This window comes from Erythrolamprus reginae, chromosome 7, assembly GCF_031021105.1.
Source record: "Erythrolamprus reginae isolate rEryReg1 chromosome 7, rEryReg1.hap1, whole genome shotgun sequence".
Taxonomy (NCBI): Eukaryota; Metazoa; Chordata; class Lepidosauria; order Squamata; family Dipsadidae; genus Erythrolamprus; species Erythrolamprus reginae.
In genome coordinates this window covers 34,313,866-34,334,271 of record NC_091956.1, presented here as the reverse complement: position 1 = coordinate 34,334,271, position 20,406 = coordinate 34,313,866, and the positions used below count along the sequence as shown (strand labels likewise).

General features: G+C 36.0%; 1 protein-coding gene across 4 annotated transcripts; it reads left to right on the top strand.

The window, feature by feature from the left end:
• The first annotated feature begins 1,380 nt into the window (after positions 1-1,380).
• On the top strand, positions 1,381-20,072 carry GUCY1A1 (guanylate cyclase 1 soluble subunit alpha 1). Of its 4 annotated transcripts, none has more exons than XM_070757308.1 (9): positions 1,381-1,621; positions 8,710-9,121; positions 10,956-11,017; positions 12,320-12,375; positions 13,305-14,014; positions 14,783-15,268; positions 15,829-15,972; positions 17,829-17,983; positions 18,200-20,072. In XM_070757308.1, exons 2-9 carry the CDS (start codon positions 8,876-8,878, stop codon positions 18,411-18,413), a joined length of 2,073 nt encoding a protein of 690 aa, XP_070613409.1. In that variant the 5' UTR covers positions 1,381-1,621; positions 8,710-8,875; the 3' UTR covers positions 18,414-20,072. The 4 variants fall into 4 exon arrangements, with proteins under 4 accessions (XP_070613409.1, XP_070613412.1, XP_070613411.1 ...); XM_070757310.1 differs by lacking the exon at positions 1,381-1,621 and adding an exon at positions 2,325-2,734; XM_070757309.1 differs by lacking the exon at positions 1,381-1,621 and adding an exon at positions 7,198-7,398.
• The last annotated feature ends 334 nt before the right edge of the window (positions 20,073-20,406 follow it).

Below are 20,406 nucleotides of genomic sequence, written 5' to 3'. Positions count from 1 at the left end.
TAAAAGAAGAAAGACAAAAAGTACAATTAAGAAAACCCAGTATAAAAATAAACAATTCCAGCAAGCTGAAGCTTAGGAAGACATCTAAGGTTGAAAACTTTTTAAAGTAAGTCCTAAACGATAACAGCTTAAGGCAGAGGTCTTCAAACTTGGCAACTTTAGGACTTGTGGAATTCAACTCTCAGAATTCTCCAGCCAGGAAGTCTTAAAGTTGCCAAGTCTCCCCCCCACCCTCCTTAAGGTTTGCTGAGAGAATAATCCACCCAAAGGTCTCCCCACTTCCTCCTTGGTTTGGTTCATAGGGAGATTAGTGTATATTAAGTTTAGTGTATATTTCATTTTGGTTTTCTTAGTACTGTACAATAATTGTGAATTTTATTTCAATCCCCAATGTGCTTGTATTCAGCTTTACTAAAGCATATACAGTTCCACAAAATACAGTATATAGTATTCCGAACTTGATCATTCTAACTGCTGCAATAATACCCTCCTGTATTTTTTGGAAATAATTTTTGTTCTCTTTACAAAGACTAACTCAACTGGGAGACATGCTTTTATGTCCAAAATCATTTTGTATTTTATAGATCTACCAAAAGAACATTGGCTACTATTAAGACAATTTGAAAATTATTTCTATATTACAATTTTAAATATAGCTTTTTACCACAATCAAAATTATACACAAAAACACTTGTTGTAAAGTTTTAATATTTAAATTTGATGATGTTTCTTAAATATTGGTGTTTCTGACATTTTATTTAGGACTAAATACTAAGCATTCTTATTTTAAAAAAGCATACTAGTGTATTTACTATCAATGAAACATTGAAGTTTTAATTTCTATTAATCATATCAATTCCCCCTTTATTCATTTGTACCCTATTTTTGCCTCTCCTGGTTTGTTTAAAAATTATTATTCTTTTTCTGCTCTCCCTGGCTAGTTCCTCAGCAATTGTGGCTAAACGAAGCCTGGCCTGAAGAAAAGAGGTTCTAGGAAACAAACTAAGGCCAAAGGCATTAGGCTATGTTTCCCATATTACTGATATTATGATACACAGGGAGCGCGGTGGAAGAGACAAAATGCATCTGCGTTTTGCTCGAGAGTGCAATAGTTCAGATGATGCTTATTGCCGTTCATCATAAAGACATTGACTCCGTCTGGCTACCACCCGAAGGGTTTAACGAGGATCCTGCAGGGACTCACTTATACTGTACTGGCGAATCCGCGACTTTCTCCACCTCCTCCTCTCTTTTGTGCGGCTTTTCCCGCAACCCCCTCCACCCCACTCCCTTCCGCAGCTTGAGTTCCAGTTTAGGCACTTGCTGATTGGACGAAAACACACACACACACATACACACACACGTCGCCTCCTGCTTGCAGAGAGCCGCTGGGGAGGGGCTGAAGCCCAGCCGTCCAAACGCACGTTTTGAACATGAATTAGCTGGGGAAAGGACTGACCGACTGGGGAGCGCGACTGCTGCTTCTTCCACTCGCAGCCCTTCGAAGATCACGGCTCGGCGGCGACGGCAGGGAACGGACGAGGCGGGAAGCGCCCAGACCGACTGCTAAACTGCCCCTTTGTCTGGAATGCCTCTCTGCGCTCCTGAGGGATATTTACAGGTGACTGCGCTCGCCGGCATAGTTTCTAGAGCAGAAGGGCGCAAGCGTAGCTGGGAAGGGTTTCTGGACCGCACGCGAGGTGCCATGGAGGGGAGGCTAAAACTGCTCGCGCGGAAACTGACGTCCGATCTTTGTTTGCTCTTTGCTGCCTCGCTTGGATGATCAGCGGCGCCTTTTTCGTTTCCATTGCTTGACGTCGCCTCCCACCTTCTTCCCCGGTTCTAGTTTAAGGATTGGCTTCCACTGGAATACCTTCCTCCGGCATCAGCCACCCGAGGCAGGTGGTGTGCAAAAGGGAGGAAAAAATGGAAGGAGGTTGTGGGGATGGTCTTCATTTGCCTCTGTAAAGCCCGGTGGCGGTTCCCCCCCCCCCACATCTTTTTTTCCCTTTTTTCTTTTGCCCTTCCATCCCAACCGGGAGTGTTCCACGAAGTAGCAGCAATGGCTTCTTCGAGTCCCAGTTACAGGTGGCAGCGTAGCTAAAGCCTCGACACACACACACACACACGCCGCCCCCTTTCTTGGAAGGAGCGCGTCGCGATTTCCCTTCGCCGCATCCGGTCGCCCGTTCCGCGGGCCGCTCTGGATCCCAAGCTGCTGCCCCAGCCGCAAAATCCCCCAGCGCCCCGCCTCCCCTTCGAGCGCGCCTCTGGGTTTTCCCACGGATCGCGCAGCCGAAGGGGAAACGGCCGGGAACGAGGCCTCGAGGTCAGGGCTCTCAGGAACCGGCAGCGGGGGCAGGTCTGTGGGAACAGGCGAGTCAGAGCCCCTTCTGACTTGGTGGGGAAGGTTACCGCTGAGGCTGCAGCCCGCCACCCTCTCTGGCGTTCCTTGAAGGTTGAAGGTTTTTCAGTGAGCCCTGAACTGTATCTGTGCCTCTAAAAGTGGCCTCCCAGTGTAATGAAGACTTTGTTGCCCAACTCATAAGACTGATTCCCGCAAGACGTGTGTGGTACTAATTGTTTCGGTTCACTGATTGACGGATTACTTTTTTTTATCCTAGCCTGCTTCTGAATTTAGGAGGATTTACAAGATTTGCTTTGCCCCTTTTATTCTTGTAATAAACTGGTGGATTAGGCTGCAGGGTATTTATCTGCTGAGCTGAATGGTTGGGTAAGAATTGGGTTTATGGATTTCTTCCAAATTAATCCATTATTTCCCTACACTGCTTTTTAAGATATAGAATAGGTAAATAAATGCATATTAACAATGAAAGCCTGCAATATATGAATGCTATTTAATGAGACAAGAGGAAAAGAAAAAAGATAAAACCAATCACATAGTATTATGAAATGAAAAGGAAATCTGTTTCCCAGAAAAGTCTTTCTCTTTAAGGAAAATGTAGGTACAGTATTGTATCAGGCAATCTGTCTCTTAGCAAAAGGAAATTACAAAGCTTTGAAGGCTATCAGTATCTTTTCTTTGTTAAAAGCTTTGCTTTTGAAATTTTGTTCATCAAACAACTATTACAAGTAAAGACCAACTGAGGCTGCTCTATTTTTAGTGGATCTATCATTGATGTGTACATTCATTTTAATGAATAGTGGAAATAATCGCTTGCAGCCATAGAGACACCTCTTTCTAAATATTTTAGTTCCGAATATATTTCAGCACAAGATGTATCTAAGTAAAGAAAATAGGTTAGGTACTTTAAAATATTTTAAACATTGTTTTATGCTTTCTCACATTTTAACATTTTTTTACCTTTTCTGTTTTAAAATTTTGTCTGTCATTTTATTAGTCACTGAGAACCATTAGATCATTTTTGTTGATGTACAAAATTAATCTTTGATTTGCCGGTTTCTTTAAAAACTCTTTTATTTCAAGCTTTAATTAGTGGAATGAATAATTACATGGTTAGATTTTACAAAAAGTAGTTTGTTGTCTACTGTAGCTTGGTTTCATTTGTTTACAACTGATGCCTAGATATTTATGTGTAGTAAGGATTTCAGTGCTGTTTACTGTTTGAATTTTTAATTCAATTTATTTGGGGGAAAGGAAAGTGAAAGTTAAGCATTACGTATTTGTTTCTGATTTTTAGCCAATTTTTACTTTAATTGTTTATTGGTTTGGAATTTTTGGTTGGAATTTAGATATAACTGAAGAGTTGGTAAATTTAATGTGGCATAACTACGAGCTTCCTCTACTAAATGCATTTAAAAATTGATAATACAAAAGCATGTATTACATTGCTTCCAATATTTTAATATACCATAAGAATCTTTGCAACTTTATTATACTTCCTTATGATTTGCTGCCTTGTCATTTATTACATCATGTTATTTATAATTACCTTTTGACAGGCACTGCAAGGCTAGTGGAGAGAATAATACTTTTCATCTTGATGAAATAGACTTGCTTTGCAACACCAGAACAATATGTCAGACTATAGGTTGATGATAAGGAGCCTTTCATAAAACTTTAACAAGTAACATCAACAAAAATTGATAATATTATTAGTAAGTGTATCACTGAGCTGAAAGATTAGTGAAACTTCATTTTACAGTGTCCAAATTTGATATTCTTATTTAGAGATGCAGCAGCACTGGATGAATAAAGTAATTAACTCTGGAGTTTTATCAGTACAGTATTTCTGAAATTGTGGACATCTACTGTAATTCTTCATTGTATTAATTTGTGGTCATTTCTTTGCAGTGCTTTGATTATGGTGCTATGAGTCTTCGGAGAGGGGCGGCATACAAATCCAAATAATAAATAAATAAAATAAGATTGTGTTTCATTACATTTTGTCAGTTGGGTCAGTCAGGAGACTACAGAATTCTTACTCCTTAAACAGTAACAAAGCAGTTAACTTTTATTATTCAGAGTGCTTTGGAGGGCATTACCTTAAATCACAGAACTGTCAAAACTCACAACATTCCAAGGTAGTTAGCTTCGAAGCCAGTCATAGTGAAATTAATTTTTCATAAGGCTAATTCCCTGTCATTAATACACTTTGAAAATAATGGAAAGTGGGATGAGATGTGGCCTTGCATATATTCTTTAGGAATACATTGCAAATAGATGCCTAATAGCAAATATATAACTCCTCCTCTATGCCATATTAATATAAAAAATCCATATGGTTAAAAAAATGTATTCGGGTAGTCCTCAACTTACAACTGTTCTTTTTTTGTATAACCTTTTGTTTAGTGACTGTTCAAAGTTATAGTGTCACTGAAAAAAGTGATTTACAATTGTTTTTCACACTTATAACTGTTGCAGTATTTTCAAGTCATGTAATAATAGTTTGGACCCTTGGCAACTGGCATCTATTAATGATAGTTGCAATGTCCCAGACTATGTGATTGCCTTTTGTAACCTTCTGACAAGCAAAGTCAATGGGCAAGCCAGATTCAACTTAACAACCATTGCTATTTTAATTACCAACTCTGGCATGGGTCCCCAAACTTGGCAACTTTAAGACTTGTGGACATCAGTTCCCAGAATTCTCAAGCCAGCTATGTCAATCCGACAATCACCTGCTTATGCTAATCAGGCTATGCTGAAGCTGAAGCTGTTTGCTGCAAGGAGGTAAATTGCTGGCAGGCAGAGGCCAAAGAGTGTATAATACACATTCGGGGTATAAGACACACCCAAATTTTCACCCTCTTTTAGGGGAGAAAAGTGCATCTTATACTCAAAAAATATGTTAATTTGGCATCCTGCAAGGTTTTGTTTCTATTTGCTGTAGCTGTACTAGTTTGTGTGAAAAATGGCACCAAAATGCATTAAAACAACTACTTTGATTTGGAATTTCACCTTGTATCCATGTTTTGTTTGCTTTTCTGTTACAAATTTCAAGTTTGGCTATTGATTTTGAGACTAAATGTAATATTTAATGTAATAAACTGCTCCTAAATTAACTACGTGTAAAAGTATGCCTAACTTGGTTAATTTATGATAGGACCCATTTTCATTTTTAATTAAAAATAGTGATGGCTAATAAATAGATTTGAGCTATGGCTCCTAAAACAGAAATGCTAATTATTTATCCAGGTTATTTTATGATCTGTCTTCTAGTAATCCAGAGGTTTATTATGATTTCCGTTCCTTGTGTCACTGTTCTTAAGTTTTGAACCAGGGTTAAATTCAGCAGGTTCTGGAGTACCAGTAGTGGAAATTTTGATTAGTTCGATGAACTGGCAAATACTGTACCTCTTTTGGCTGGCCCCAGAGTTGGGTGGGAATTTTGCAATATCCTTCCCCTAGGAGTGTGGAGGGAATGGGGATTTTGAAGTATCCTCCCCTTAGAGTAGGGTGGGAATGGAGATTTTGCAGTATATTTCCTCTACCACACCCACCAAGCCACACCCTCAGAACCAGTAGGGGAAAAAATGAATTTCAGCCCTGGTTTGAACTAAAAATGAAGGTTCTGAAAGATATAATGAAAACTCAGTTTATAGTTGCCCTCTGGGTTTATTTTAAAAATATTATTCATTCAAGCACCCTGCTTTCTATAAAAACACACATTTTAAAATTAAAATAAATATGTTTTCCATTGTTAATGAAGTAACAGTACTATGTTAAGTGTGTTATATCATAAAATTTAGGTATTAAATGAGAGTATATTAATATCTCTTTTTAAAAAATCTTAAATATCATATTGCATTTTGTCTTTTAATTAAAATGTGTGGCTTTAGAATATTCTTTTGTAGTCAGTTTGATACATTCCTAATTGCTTTGGATTTAATTCCAATAAATGGGACTTAAAATGTTAAAGTATTGAAAGAATCAAATAAACTACTATGTTTACTAGAAGATCCAATTGGAAAGAGACAAATGCCAAAATCTTCTGTAATAATGCTGACATTTATGAAGCCCTAACGTCTAAAGTCCTGACTTCTAAACAGGGCTTTACACTAAAATTGAGGAACATCCCTCTTTTAGGCAATTAATACTCCTCAATTTCTTAGTAACTGCTTGCTCACTGAGGAGCTAAGGCTTGAGTTTCAACATCTCTGGGCTTTAATGTCTAATATCCCAAACTGCAATTTGTTTATATATAAATTTGAATTAAAGTTGACATTTCTACCTACGTAAATAGAATACTTAATTGTTCAGATATATGCCAACAAAGTTACAATTAATTTTTCATGTTTTCTGTTATTGCACATTATTTTGAAGTCTGGTTCATTACTTTTTAAAACCACAGATTGCAGCATATTGTAGCTGTACGGGTAGTGGCCTAGTCAACTGCCCTGGAGTACTCCAAATCTGTTACAGAACTGCAGAGATGTATACAAATTAATCATTTTTAAATGCTGGTGGAACCACAGGAATGAAATCTGGAGGCAGAGCAGGGAAAAAATAATTTTCTGTATAGTATGCTTCAGTGGTTTGTAAGGAAACTTCCACATACCTTCAGTCATTATCATCAATTTTCTTAGCCATCCTATTCTTCTCCCTCAAAGTACAAGTTGATTTCATTACTATGACAGAGGTTAATTCCCAATTGATAAAAGTTGGGTATGTATGTATGTATGTATGTATGTATGTATGTATGTATGACTGGGTAGTTATTTATTTCCATAGCAACACACTAGCTCATAGCAATATATTTTAGTTCTATTTCTTTATCGTCCCTTTTCCTCTGAGAGAGTGCTGGAAGCAAATAATCAGATTGTTTTTGAAGACAAGAAAAATAAAACTTCATATATGGATCTTGGGAAGTCACCATAGAATTCCCATCTAATTCAGTCAGCAGCATACCTGTCCTTCATCCTGAATTCAGAAATGGCTTCTATTATATTGTAGTTGACCATAATTAGTGCCAGGTGAGATGTTTATGGATTAGATATATTTTAATGATATGTGTAAATTGTCCATTTGGACTTTGCCCCAATTATCTAACCCAGATTAATTACGTGGGGGCAAATGCTACCTTTTACAATCAGGATATGATGATACCAGCTAAAGAAATCTATCTTTATAACTTAAATGGAAAGTACCAAGAACATATAAATAAATATTACAGCAATCTATATGAAGATGGTTGTAGGCAAGGCAGATAGTTTCCCAGAAACCAGTGATGACAAACCTTTTTTTCCCTCGGGTACCAAAAGCGCACGTGCACTATCACGCATGCCCATAATTCAATCCCCCCTTCCCCTCTCCCCCTGTGCATAGGTGCATGATCCCCCATGCTGCCCCATGCCCATAATTCAATCCCCCCATGTCTCTCCTCCTGTGCATGAGTGCATGATCCCCCATGCTGCCCCGATCCACCATGCATGCATGACACTCATACTCCTGTTTCCCGACTTCTGGTTGGTCCAGTAGGCCTATTTTTTTGCCCTCCCAAGACTCCAAAGGCTTTCTTGGAGCCCAGGGGGGGCAAAAATGGCCTGGAGGCCCTCCGGAAGATGGAAGCTATCCATTTTCCAACTTCTGTTGGGCCCGGTATTTTCGCTCTTCCTAGGTTCCAGAAGCCCCCCTGGAGGCCCTTCCAAAGGCTGAAAATGCTCTCCCAGAGCCTCCATGTGAGCCCAAAATCAGCTGGCCAGCATGCACACATGTGCTGGAGCTGAGCTAAGGCAATGGCTTGCGTGCCAGCAGCTATGGCTCCACATGTCATCTGTGGCACACATGCCATAGGTTTGCCATCACGGCCATAGACCATCATGTTTTCGTGTAAACTTTTTTCAAACCTGCATCCAGGCCATAATCAGTTAAAATATTTTGCCTTAGGAAGCAATAAAAGCAGAGTTTATTCATTTGATATATGATATACTGTATAAGACAAAGTGTTATACAATTGACTTTCTTCAGAGCTGTTTTTCCCATATTGTCACCAAAATTGATTCAATTTGTTTGATTTTGCTTTATTGTTCCAGAAATATCTCTGTTTCTTGGCAACCCAGTGAAAACTAGGTTTTCATATTTTCTTTTGCCACCAAAAGACAAGAATGTAAGAATTCATGTGCCTGCAGGTTATGTCATCAATTACTGCATAATTTAATAAGTTGTTCAAAAAATAGATACCAATAATTGAGAACAGAGAAATTATGCTGGTTCTTTAATATGGTGCAAAGTATAATAACAATATTATTTGTCTCCTTTCACTTTTTCCCCTTCTTTCTTTTCAGGCTAATAAAGATTAAGTTGTTTTGGAAGTTGACTTTTCAGTCATAAGTAATTTGCAATAGGAATTCCTGCTGTTAGCTCTTTCTTCTGTTGTTGGTTGATGGAGGTGGCACGTTAAGCACAAAAATAGACATATACACACAATTTTATAACAGTGATCTGTACAGTATGTTCTGCACAAAACTGAAAGAGTTGAAGATCACTGGCGAATGTCCTTTCTCCTTGCTCAACCAAAGTTGCATTCCAGATGAAAATGAGGAAGAATGTGCTGAGGTGCCCAACAGTTCTAAGGCTCCTTTGCCCATCTGCAAAGAGAAAGTCCCTCATGGAAACCTTCCACAAAGGAAAATCAGCAGGAACAGAGTATTTCTGCATACATTAGCTGAGAGCATTTATAAGCTCATCTCTCCAGAAGTAAGTTGTTTGGAATATCAGTTGGAAAATCTTGTTTAAAAAAAAATAGTGTTTCTAGACTATTGGAAACATATTGATACAGGTACCTCATATATTATACTTTGATTTATCAGTTACTTAACAAGTTTCCTGCTGACTAGCAACCTAGTAAAAGTCAGGGTACAGAATTAGCAAAACTTAAATGGACCTATTTTTTATACATTTCAGGGCCCACTCATTTATGCAGCAATAGAAATTGGTTCTTAAGAGTTTTGACTTTGCCTTCATAGTGATGATGGAGGCATCAGTATATGCTAATGAGGTGGGGTTTTTTGCTTTTTTATTACATTTTATTATTATTTTTGCATTTTTAAAATGTAAAATGCATTTTATTTCTTTTTTCCAAGTAAATTTGCCTCTCAAATCTATTTTTAACAATATTTTGAAAAAACTTTCTGCATAGTAAATAATATTCATATTATTTAAATATTATATACATTGATAAGGAAAAAAATGTCTCAGGGTACTTTTTAGAGAGAAAAGCAGTTTTTTTTCTTATTATGCCATAAATCTGATAGTGTTTTTGCTTTAGTGTAGATTAATCAATTTACCTGTTGCCCCATGATCATTTTTTTTTGAAGTGCCATAAATTTCAGTCAGGAAAGTCAGTGGCAGAAGATATGGGAATTATTATCTAAAACATCTGGATCAAGTATAATTTCCTGTTCTTGTCAGCAATTATATATATTTAAAGCAGATGTGTTTTTGAATCACATTGTATGGGATCATCTAGAGCAGGGGTGGGCAATTAATTTTGCCATGGGGCCGCATGAGAAATTGGTATGGTTTTAGAGGGCCGGATTAATATAATTAACTCAGTTCTACCCAATACTGTATATATAATATTACTTTGCCCAGGTCTGATCTAGTGAACATGAGATATGTGACTTTAAGCATGTAAAATGCATAGTGTGCCATTTCTAAGGTCCCTTTCAATATTTTAGTACTACATTCTTTGTTAAAATAGAATGGGAACCTACTATGTAATGTGGATGGTGGGATATTGACTCTGACATTTCTATTATACCTGCAGAACTTTATAAACTTCTCAAAAAAAAATAAAGGGAACATTTAAACAACACAATATAACTCCAAGTAAATAAAGTTTCTGTGAAATCAAACTGTCCACTTAGGAAGCAACATTGATTGACAATCAATTTCACATGCTGTTGTGCACATTCAACTTTGTACAGAACGAAGTATTCAATGAGAATATTTCATTCATTGAGATCTAGGATGTGTTATTTGAGTGTTCCCTTTATTTTTCTGAGCAGTATATATAAATTGGCTGACAAATATTCCAGTATGCTAGTGAATTGATATATAGGACTAAATTGCATCTAGTTGGGTGGGTTTCTTAGATCCAGGTATAATTTAAAAGTTAGCCTTTCTTTCTGTTAGCTGAAAATCAGCTTATGTTACCCATTTTCTACTTCTCGTGTTAGTTGAGAATTCAATGGCAATCCAAAAATCAATATATTTTTGTTTTGTATGAGATATAGCTGAGAGATGCTCCTGGATTTAGTCCTGCTGCTGACTTATTTAAATATCACTGTGCCTAGCATTGAGGAAAGTAAAGAAATGACTTTTGGTCTAAACTGTGGTTGACAAAGGGTCATACATTATGTGCAGATCCTTCAAAATAGACCTTATTTAAGCATATCTTTCTATTAAATATATAAAATGGATTTATACCTGAGTTAAATGACATTTGTGTGTTTTCCTCTCTTGCGTTCTCTCTGACACCAATAGTATATATTGAATTCTGATTTAATATGACCTTTTCTCATTTCAGTATGAAAAGTTGTATCTTGCATTTCAAAGAAGCCTAGCCAATAATAACATAAAAGAAATAGGGTAAGTTATTTATAGCTGCACCATTTAAATTCAAAAAGAGTGATAGATTTATCTAGCAGTTATTGCTGCCTCATTAAACTCAATTTTCTATTATATAATGACTACATTTTAATACTTACAAAGTAAAGTTAATTTCAGCTTTATAGTATAGTTTCTTCTCTTGGTATTTTGCATTGGTAGAGTGGTTTATATTATTAAACAAATGCTTTAACATTATTATTAGCATTATTTATATACTTTTACAAAAATGGAGAGAAAATTGAAAATGAACTAACACATCTCTTGAGTGATTATTCTGTATATTAGCAAAGGTTTCTATCCCATTTATCCAATAAATACAAGTATGGATAAGAGTACAACATGGCGATAAAAATGTATATAAAATGTGATCTTTGTTGCCATCTTGTGATCATCTAGATTTTTGAAGCTGAGGCCGTATAACTCAATATGTGCTACAGTCTCTTCTATACTAAATAGCAAAAAAATTGAGCTACAATTTAATAGCAAAATTTGGACTTTTTCATCAAGACAGGGTTAAGGGACTGAATTTTGAGTTGTATCTCCTTTTGACACTATTGAAATATTTCACTTTAAAAATAGCTTGTGCCCTTTGCCTTTCTTTTCAAGCTGTGCAATCCTGAGTCACTAAAACTGACAATTTAAAACAGGTGTCAAACTCAAGGCCCAGGGGCGCATCCGGCCCAAGGGGTGCTTAGATCTGGCTCATGAGGCCACCCTGGAAACATGAAAGAACTGGCCTGTGGAGCCTCTGCCAGGAACCCATTTTCACTGGCAGTGCACTCAGGCCAACACAAGCTCCCTCAAGACTAGTGACATCGAGCTGGCCACACCTACCCTGGCCCCCTGAGAAAAACACAACTCTGATGCATCCCTCAATGAAATCGAGTTTGACACCCCTGACTTAAAAGTTTACATATGTTTAGTCAAGGTGCCAAAGAGCCAGACCTCAGTTAGATTGTACCATTTCTTAACATTTTGGCTGCTTCTTGATCTAGCCAATTTGATATAATCAGAACAAGTGTTATGATGTATTAGTGGCACTGCAGTTGCAAGCAAACTGATTTGGCTGCATGTTCTATCAGTTTTCAAATTTAGATAGGTGAATATGGATATATGATTACAGTAGTCATCATTTAATTTGTGATAAATGGAAAAACAAGCTAAAAACGAGGATTATACTTTAAACTCTGATACATTATTTATTGTTTTATTAATTATATATATTTACATTTTATTTTGTCTTTACTAAACAATTAAAATTCTATTTTTCTTCCTTTACAGACAGTGTGAGGAAAAAGATTTTGAGAAGCTATTCATTGATAATGCAGATTTGGCTGGTAATTATATATTTATGAATAGCAAGCACTAACACCACAATCAGTTTATTTAGTATCCCCAATAACCTGTGTTCTACCATTGACAGATAATCAACAATATTGATAACTACGTTTATGTCCCTTATACTCTGATAGCATGGCATGAAATTGTCAACAATGCTAGCTATGTATGTATGTATGTATGTATGTATGTATGTATGTATGTATGTATGTTTGTATTTAAGACATTTACATTCCACTTTTTATGATTTTTTTTGTTATTCACATGTTTGTGCATACAAACATCTCTCTGAATAAAAGATTAGAATGCAGATCTCCTCTGATAGTGTCTCTCTGTGGAAAACAACAAATTAAATGTTATCTCAGATAATCTCAAATTCAAATTAAATGTTAAGCTTGCAAAGACAGAACTCCAAATCTGTAGAATCTGTTCGCTTGATTAGTAGGAGAAAAGCAGCAATCAGAGAGTTTATTTTTTCTTATCCTTATTATTTCAGAAGGCCAAATGGCTATGAGCAGATTAAATTTTAAAAGAGTTAAAGATCCACCTATGACCCATTTTACATTTGTCACTTGTACCAATAGTAATTTTTAGTAGAGCAATTACATTCCAAAGTTTGTTGCATGTGCTGGTGGTTACATTTCTTCTGCAACAGCCAATAATAAATGGTCACCAGATTATTATTATTTTTTTAAAGTGAGCAAGAAGAAGAAAAATAATACTTTCCTTCAACCATATAAGATCTCAGGAGAGAAAAATTGATTTCAGAGAGTGATGTAAATAGTTATTTATCTGAACTGTTCAGTAATAGAAAAAAGGGTTAAATAAAGGATATGAAAGGAGAATATACATTTGAAAATCAAAAGCATATTGACTGGGGGACTGTATTTAGAACAGTATCGGTAATTGAAATGTTTTATGCTGGCAGGAATTCCAGTCACTATTCTAAGAGAATCTCTTGGCGAAGAGCTGTTCAAAATATGTTATGAAGAAGATGAACACATCCTTGGCGTTGTTGGGGGAAGTCTGAAAGACTTTTTGAATAGTTTCAGTACTCTTCTGAAGCAAAGCTCTCATTGCCACGAAGCTGGAAAAATGGGCAGAGTTGAAGAAGTTTCAATTTTGTGCTTGGAAAAAGATCCCAATTTTTTAAATGTATACTACTTTTCCCCCCAAAAACCAACTACCCTCATCCTGTCTGGTATTATTAAGGCAGCAGCTCTCATTTTATATGACATGGAGGTGGAAATAATGGTAATGCCACCCAGCTTCTGCAAAGACAGTTCTGAGTTTATTGATCAACCTTATTTGTTATACTCTGTGCACATCAAAAGCACAAAGCCATCACTATCACCTTGTAAACCCCAGTCTTCTCTTGTCATTCCTACTTCTATGTTCTGTAAGACCTTTCCTTTCCATTGCATGTTTGACAAGGCCATGGATATTTTGCAAGTTGGCAATGGCATCAGGAGATTATTGAACAAAAGAGAATTTCAAGCAAAGCCACAGTTTCATGAATGGTTTGAAATTTTAGCTCCTAAAATAAATTGCACATTTAGCGGGATCATGACAATGCTGAACATGCAGTTTACTATAAGAGTGAGACGAGGAGACAAAGTTCTTAAAAAGTCAACTGGGGTAAGAATTGGATATATCCTTTATCTTAATTTCTTCAATAAATCTATTTTTCTTTAAAGTATGAGACTGTGATTGAACTTGTATATATTGTGAGCTACAAGTTTGTTTATCTTTGTTCTGGTAAATAAGCCACCAATCATATTTCATATGATTCATAGCTTACAATGGCATGGTCCATAAAACAAGTCAGATTATGACTTTTCATTATGAATGAATCCATTTTATCAGTTGATTTGTGTAATTGATCCACCCCACCTTTTAAAGTTTTCACTTAATTCTCTTCACTGGGAATTTATGATGAAGAGAAATATGTTAAATATTTGAATCTGTATCTTTCTCTATGCACATTCATTTTCAATCAGTACAATAGATTTTCCAAAAGTGGGAGATTTTCTCGCATGCATTTGTGAAAAACGTTTGTTAGTTTTTCAGATTAATAGATGATGTTCACCTTGATGAAGATTGTAAGGGTCTAGAGATAATTTGAAAAACCTGTACATTGATAATTAACTTTATCAGAAGATAAAACTAGATTTCGGAAGATAAAGAAGGTAGAATATAGGCATCATAAAATCAAAATCTAGACTATTGCTAATCTAAAATCTAGACTAATCTATTGTTAAATATAGAACTGTTTATGGTAATCTAGACCAATTTTCCTGGCATGTGATAGATACCATAGAGTAAATAAGTTGATTTTTGTTATCATTTTATATGTTAAGTGGCTTCAGAATTCTCTCATTGCCTCATTTCTCTGTCTTGACTTAGGTTATGGATCTCAAAGGACAAATGATTTACATTATTGAATCTAATGCCATTTTGTTCTTGGGATCTCCTTGTGTGGATAGATTGGAAGATTTCACAGGACGCGGCTTATATCTTTCAGATATTCCAATTCATAATGCACTTAGGGATGTTGTTTTAATAGGTGAACAAGCTAAAGCTCAAGATGGATTGAAGAAAAGATTAGGGAAGCTTAAAGCAACTCTTGAACAAGCTCACCAGGCTCTTGAAGAAGAGAAAAAAAAGACAGTTGATCTTTTGTGTTCCATTTTCCCTGAGGAAGTTGCTCAGCAGCTATGGCAAGGACAAGTTGTACAGGCCAAGAAATTTAATAATGTCACAATGCTTTTTTCTGACATTGTAGGATTCACAGCAATCTGTTCTCAGTGTTCACCCATGCAGGTTATCACCATGCTTAATGAGCTATATACTCGCTTTGATTACCAATGTGGAGAATTGGATATTTACAAGGTAAAGAATGATTTTCCCAAGATAAATAATTGCAAAAGAAGAGAATGGGATATGAAGAACTATTTTGATTCAAAATTATAACAGGTTTAAAACATCTATAATGGAGCACATTTATTTGCAGCTAAACCATTGGTGTAAGCAAGTAGGGAGCATAATGTAACTTAAACATTTATGTTTTAGCTGTAAAATGGGAAATTATATGCTTTAAATTGCAATATTTACTACATTTACCTTGAAATTAATATATTGACCTATGTGACCCTATTTATGAAAAAGTGCTTTGGGATTGCTGATAGTGCCTCAAAGAAATAGAATTCAATGTAGATATTTTGACACAATATTTTTATTACAATCAAGAATTACCAAAAATGAATCAGACTTTGCTATGCAAAAATATTCACCAGTAGAGAGATTGCATAAAGAAAACAATGTAGTTTGACTAAAATAATGGAATAGTTAGTGACTTGGTGGAAAACATGATTGACAAAAGCATTTCAAACTTTGTTTTGGGTTTTCTTTTTAAGTTTCTCATCTTATAAATGGTTCACTTTAATGTTCAGGTAGAAACCATTGGAGATGCATATTGTGTAGCTGGGGGCTTACATAAAGAAATTGAGACCCATGCAATTCAGATTGCGCTAATGGCACTTAAAATGATGGATCTGTCCAATGAAGTGATGTCACCACATGGAGAATCCATCAAGGTTAGCAAGCTATTTGAACATTACTTCAATTATTTTCTGTATAGTATCAGTCTTCTCCGCAAGTGATACATGCAATTGAAGACTCACAGTTGGTTTTCCTGAACATAATTCTTGTTAAGAATTTGATACTAAAATAATGCCAGTAATACAAATAAACTAGCATCCTAGTTTATGTATAACAAATCAAAACTTCAAACCTTACACATTTTTTCCACTTGTGTGTTCATGTTATGACATTTAGCCACTCAATGGAGAGATGGCTGATGTTATTGCAATGGATCATTTGCTCTAGGGAAATCTCTTGTTATTATTCTCATGTAACTAAGCAATGTCGCCTGGCGGGACCCAGGGGAAGAGCCTTCTCTGTGGCGGCCCCAGCCCTCTGGAACCAACTCCCCCTAGAGATTAGAACTGCCCCCACCCTCCTAGCCTTTCGTAAACAACTTAAAACCCACCTCTGCCGCCAGGCATGGGGGAATTGAGATCCTCTTTCCCCTTAGGCCTTTACAATTCTATGCATGGTATGTTTGGTTTTTATATTAATTGATTTTTAATCATTAATACCAAATTACTATTGTACACTGTTTTATTGTCGCTGTTAGCCGCCCCGAGTCTCTGGAGAGGGGCGGCATACAAATCCAATAAATAAATAAATAAATATTATTGTGTATACAGTGATCCCTCGATTTTCGCGATCTCGATCTTCACAAAACGCTATATTGCGATTTTTCAAAAAATATTAATTAAAAATATTTTCCCACCCGATGACGTCACTCTCTTCCTTTCTCATCTTTCTTTCTCTCTCTCTTTCTCTATCTTGCTTCTTCCTCTCTCACACTCTCTTCCTCCCTCTCTCATCTCTTTCTTTCCTTCTCTCTCTTTCTCTATCCCCCTCTTGCTCTTGAGCGGCGTGTGGGCGGCGGGGAAGACCCAGGGAAGGTTCCTTCGGCCGCCCAGCAGCTGATCTGCTCGGCAGCACCGCAGCAGCGAGGAGCCGAAGATCCGGGTTTCCCCTTTGCGTGGGCGGCGGGGAAACCCGGATCTTCGGCTCCTCGCTGCTGCGGCGCTGCCGAGCAGATCAGCTGCTGGGCGGCCGAAGGAACCTTCCCTGGGTCTTCCCAGGTGCGGAAGTAAAAACACCATCTGCGCATGCGCGGCCATGGAAAAAAAGGGTGCGCATGCGCAGATGGTGTTTTTACTTCCGCACCACTATATCGCGAAAAATCAATTATCGCGAGGGGTCTTGGAACGGAACCCTCGCGATAATCGAGGGATCACTGTACTTTTATTCACACACATTTTAATTTAATATGCGGGCACTGTTTAATATTAATGATGCATTAATCTATTTGTTGTGAATTGTGTTTCATGTTAACTTGAGATTTTCACAATTCAATAGCAGGACAGATAAAAGACATCAGATAATTGTTGCCCTGCTTTTTTTAAATTTCCCAAACTTGTAAAATTGGGCACATTTGAATAGAAGAGGGCTATGAGAAGAGGAACACTTTTTTCCCAAAATTGATTTTTTAGATATGGTGCTTACTCTTAGACTATTTTGTATATAATGCTTAGTATATTATTATATTATCACATGCAATAGTTATAACATACATTTTGAGACTAGGGATTTTTATGTTTTTTCATTATAGGTCGTGGTTGAATCTTTGTATTTAACTACAGATTTGAATTATCTCAGTATTTCATATTCATTAGAATCCACTGAATACAGCTTCAAGGCTGAGCTCACAATTCATCATGACATATAGAAATAGGTAAAATTCAATAATGTTTTCATTTTTGCTAAATGTGATTATGATTTTTAACATCTCTTTCTTCTTTCTCTTTTATAAAAGATGCGTATAGGACTACATTCTGGCTCTGTTTTTGCTGGTGTTGTTGGTGTGAAAATGCCACGTTACTGCCTATTTGGAAATAATGTAACACTTGCCAACAAGTTTGAGTCTTGCAGTGTCCCTAGGAAAATAAATGTTAGCCCCACTACCTACAGGTATAGTAGCTTACCATATCAAATACTTGCTTTTGCTGCTTATTTTTTTACTATTGTAACAATAGTACCCTTCCTTCTCTCCCCTGGCATTCCTTTGAATTCTTACCCTGTTATCTTGTATGTACTGATGATAGCCCTTCAATTCTCCTAACTATGCTGTTAAGATCTAAAGATAATGTCTGAAATATATAATAATACTTTTCATTCTCATTGCAGGTTGATAAAGGATCACCCTGGCTTCATGTTTACTCCTCGCTCGAGACAAGAACTTCCTCCCAACTTTCCAGATGATATACCTGGAATCTGTTACTTTCTTGATGCTTATCTTCAAGATACTTTTCAAGGGAAAAGTACAAAAGCATGGTTTCAGAAGAAAGATGCTGAAGAAGACAAGACAAATTTCTTGGGGACATCAACAGGAGTGGATTAAATTGTATTTTGGAGACAAAATATTGTGTGTATATGTGTGTGTGTTTATAAGTTCTGAATTTTGATTTCCTTTTGTTAAACATAATAGCACTTTAGCTTATTAATCACTTGAAATCCAGTATTAAATTTTAGATAAAAAAGGATATTGCATACCACATGAAATTTTTATTGATATTCAGTGTATAAAAAATAATAGTTGAAGCGGTAGCAAGACAGAGCCAATTTGCCTGTAGAGAAATCCGTCCCTCTAGCAATGAACTTTGAAGTCAGGTTTTTGATAGCGTATGCTTTGTACCTCCCCAAATTCCCAGTTTTAGAATCGGCTTTCACAACAGTTTCTCAGCATTCTACACCTCCATCTGAGGCTATATTAGCATCAGAGCATGTACCATAGCCTTTTTTTAAAAAAGAGAGCAGTTTGGTGTAGTGATTAAGATGGTGATCTAGAAGATAGGAGGCTGAGTCACCTTAGGCATTAAAACCAACTGAGTGGTGTTGGGCCAGTCACTGTCTCAGCCTAACTTGCCTCACAGGATGGTTATGGGAAAAATAGGAGGAAGGAGTACTGTATTATGTATATTCATCACCTTCAGTTATTTATAAAGTAATAGGTGGGAAAAAATTAAATACCGGTAACTATTAAATACACAAGTGATATACATGTCTAGCTAGATTAATATCACAGCTGTTTTAATGAATTTTGTTAAATGATTTCGTAAGGAATTGGAAAGTGCAGCCATACATTATGGTTTACTTGCTGCTAAGGATGTCAACAAGCTATTTAGACTAAATATTTTATAAACACAGCTCCAAAAGCCATAATTTATGGAATTATAGTCCAGAATTTCTGGATTTTGTACTTGTCTGATGAAATCCACTTCTTGGGGTTTTTTTCTTCTAGCGTCCTTTTTATGGTTATCCTTGGCAATTTTCTAGTTATGTATAATAACTTTGATGACACTGTGCTCCCTGTTTCCAGTCAGTTAAAACAATATTTACACCTGGACTTAAATTCAGAATTGCCTCTCGTTCATTCTATGCCTAGTTTTTTAAATGCACAACTATTAATATTATCTTATATAGGCCATTGAAATTACTCACTATTACAGTATTTGTTCCCTAACATTAACAAGAATGCTGTGGTCAGGTGATAATACCAAAGATTATGGAGAATCTAAGAGGTAAACAATGTCATTTAGATGACAATTTTTTTACACCTATCTAGATAAATGCCAATGAATTCAGCAGGACATATGAGTAAACCTATGTAGGATTGTTATTTCCCTAACTATGGTGTTGGCAATTTTTAGCTTTGATGTATAAAAGATGCAGTTACAGCTATCGCAGTCTATAAATTAATATATTGAATATATTGAATAATCAAATTTAAAATCTATTTTAAAACAGCATTTTAAGGGAGGTACACATTTTATAGGAAGCACATATTGTATATGCTATACCTTGTTCTATGTAATAGCAATAAATGTTTTCTCAAGTAATTTTAACTGTTTAGATTAAAATGTGTATAATCTTTGCTTAACAGTATTAATATGGCACAGATGTGGCAAAACATGAGGACTTCTGAATCAAATATATGTATATATAGACTTTGAATGCATTATGGTAATGTTTGAGCTCAATAAAAAGAATTACACAGAAAGGATGTATACAGAACTTGGATACCAAAAAAATTATTTTGCCTTGGTATACTTTATTTGCAATAAATAAATAAATAATAATAATAATAATAATAATAATAAAATAATAATAATAATACAATTATTATTATTATAGGGCACCATTTAAATTAATTTGGTCCTTATGGTTTTCAGTTTTAAGTAGATCTGTACAATTCTCTTTAACAAACACACACTACTCTTATAGTTCCTATTATTTCTGAATAACTAGACGTGCTTACTCCAAATCACTAGTGCCAGTATGTTTATTAATTAGGGCTCGTTGTTCCATGTCATAACTCAGAGATGCATAACCAG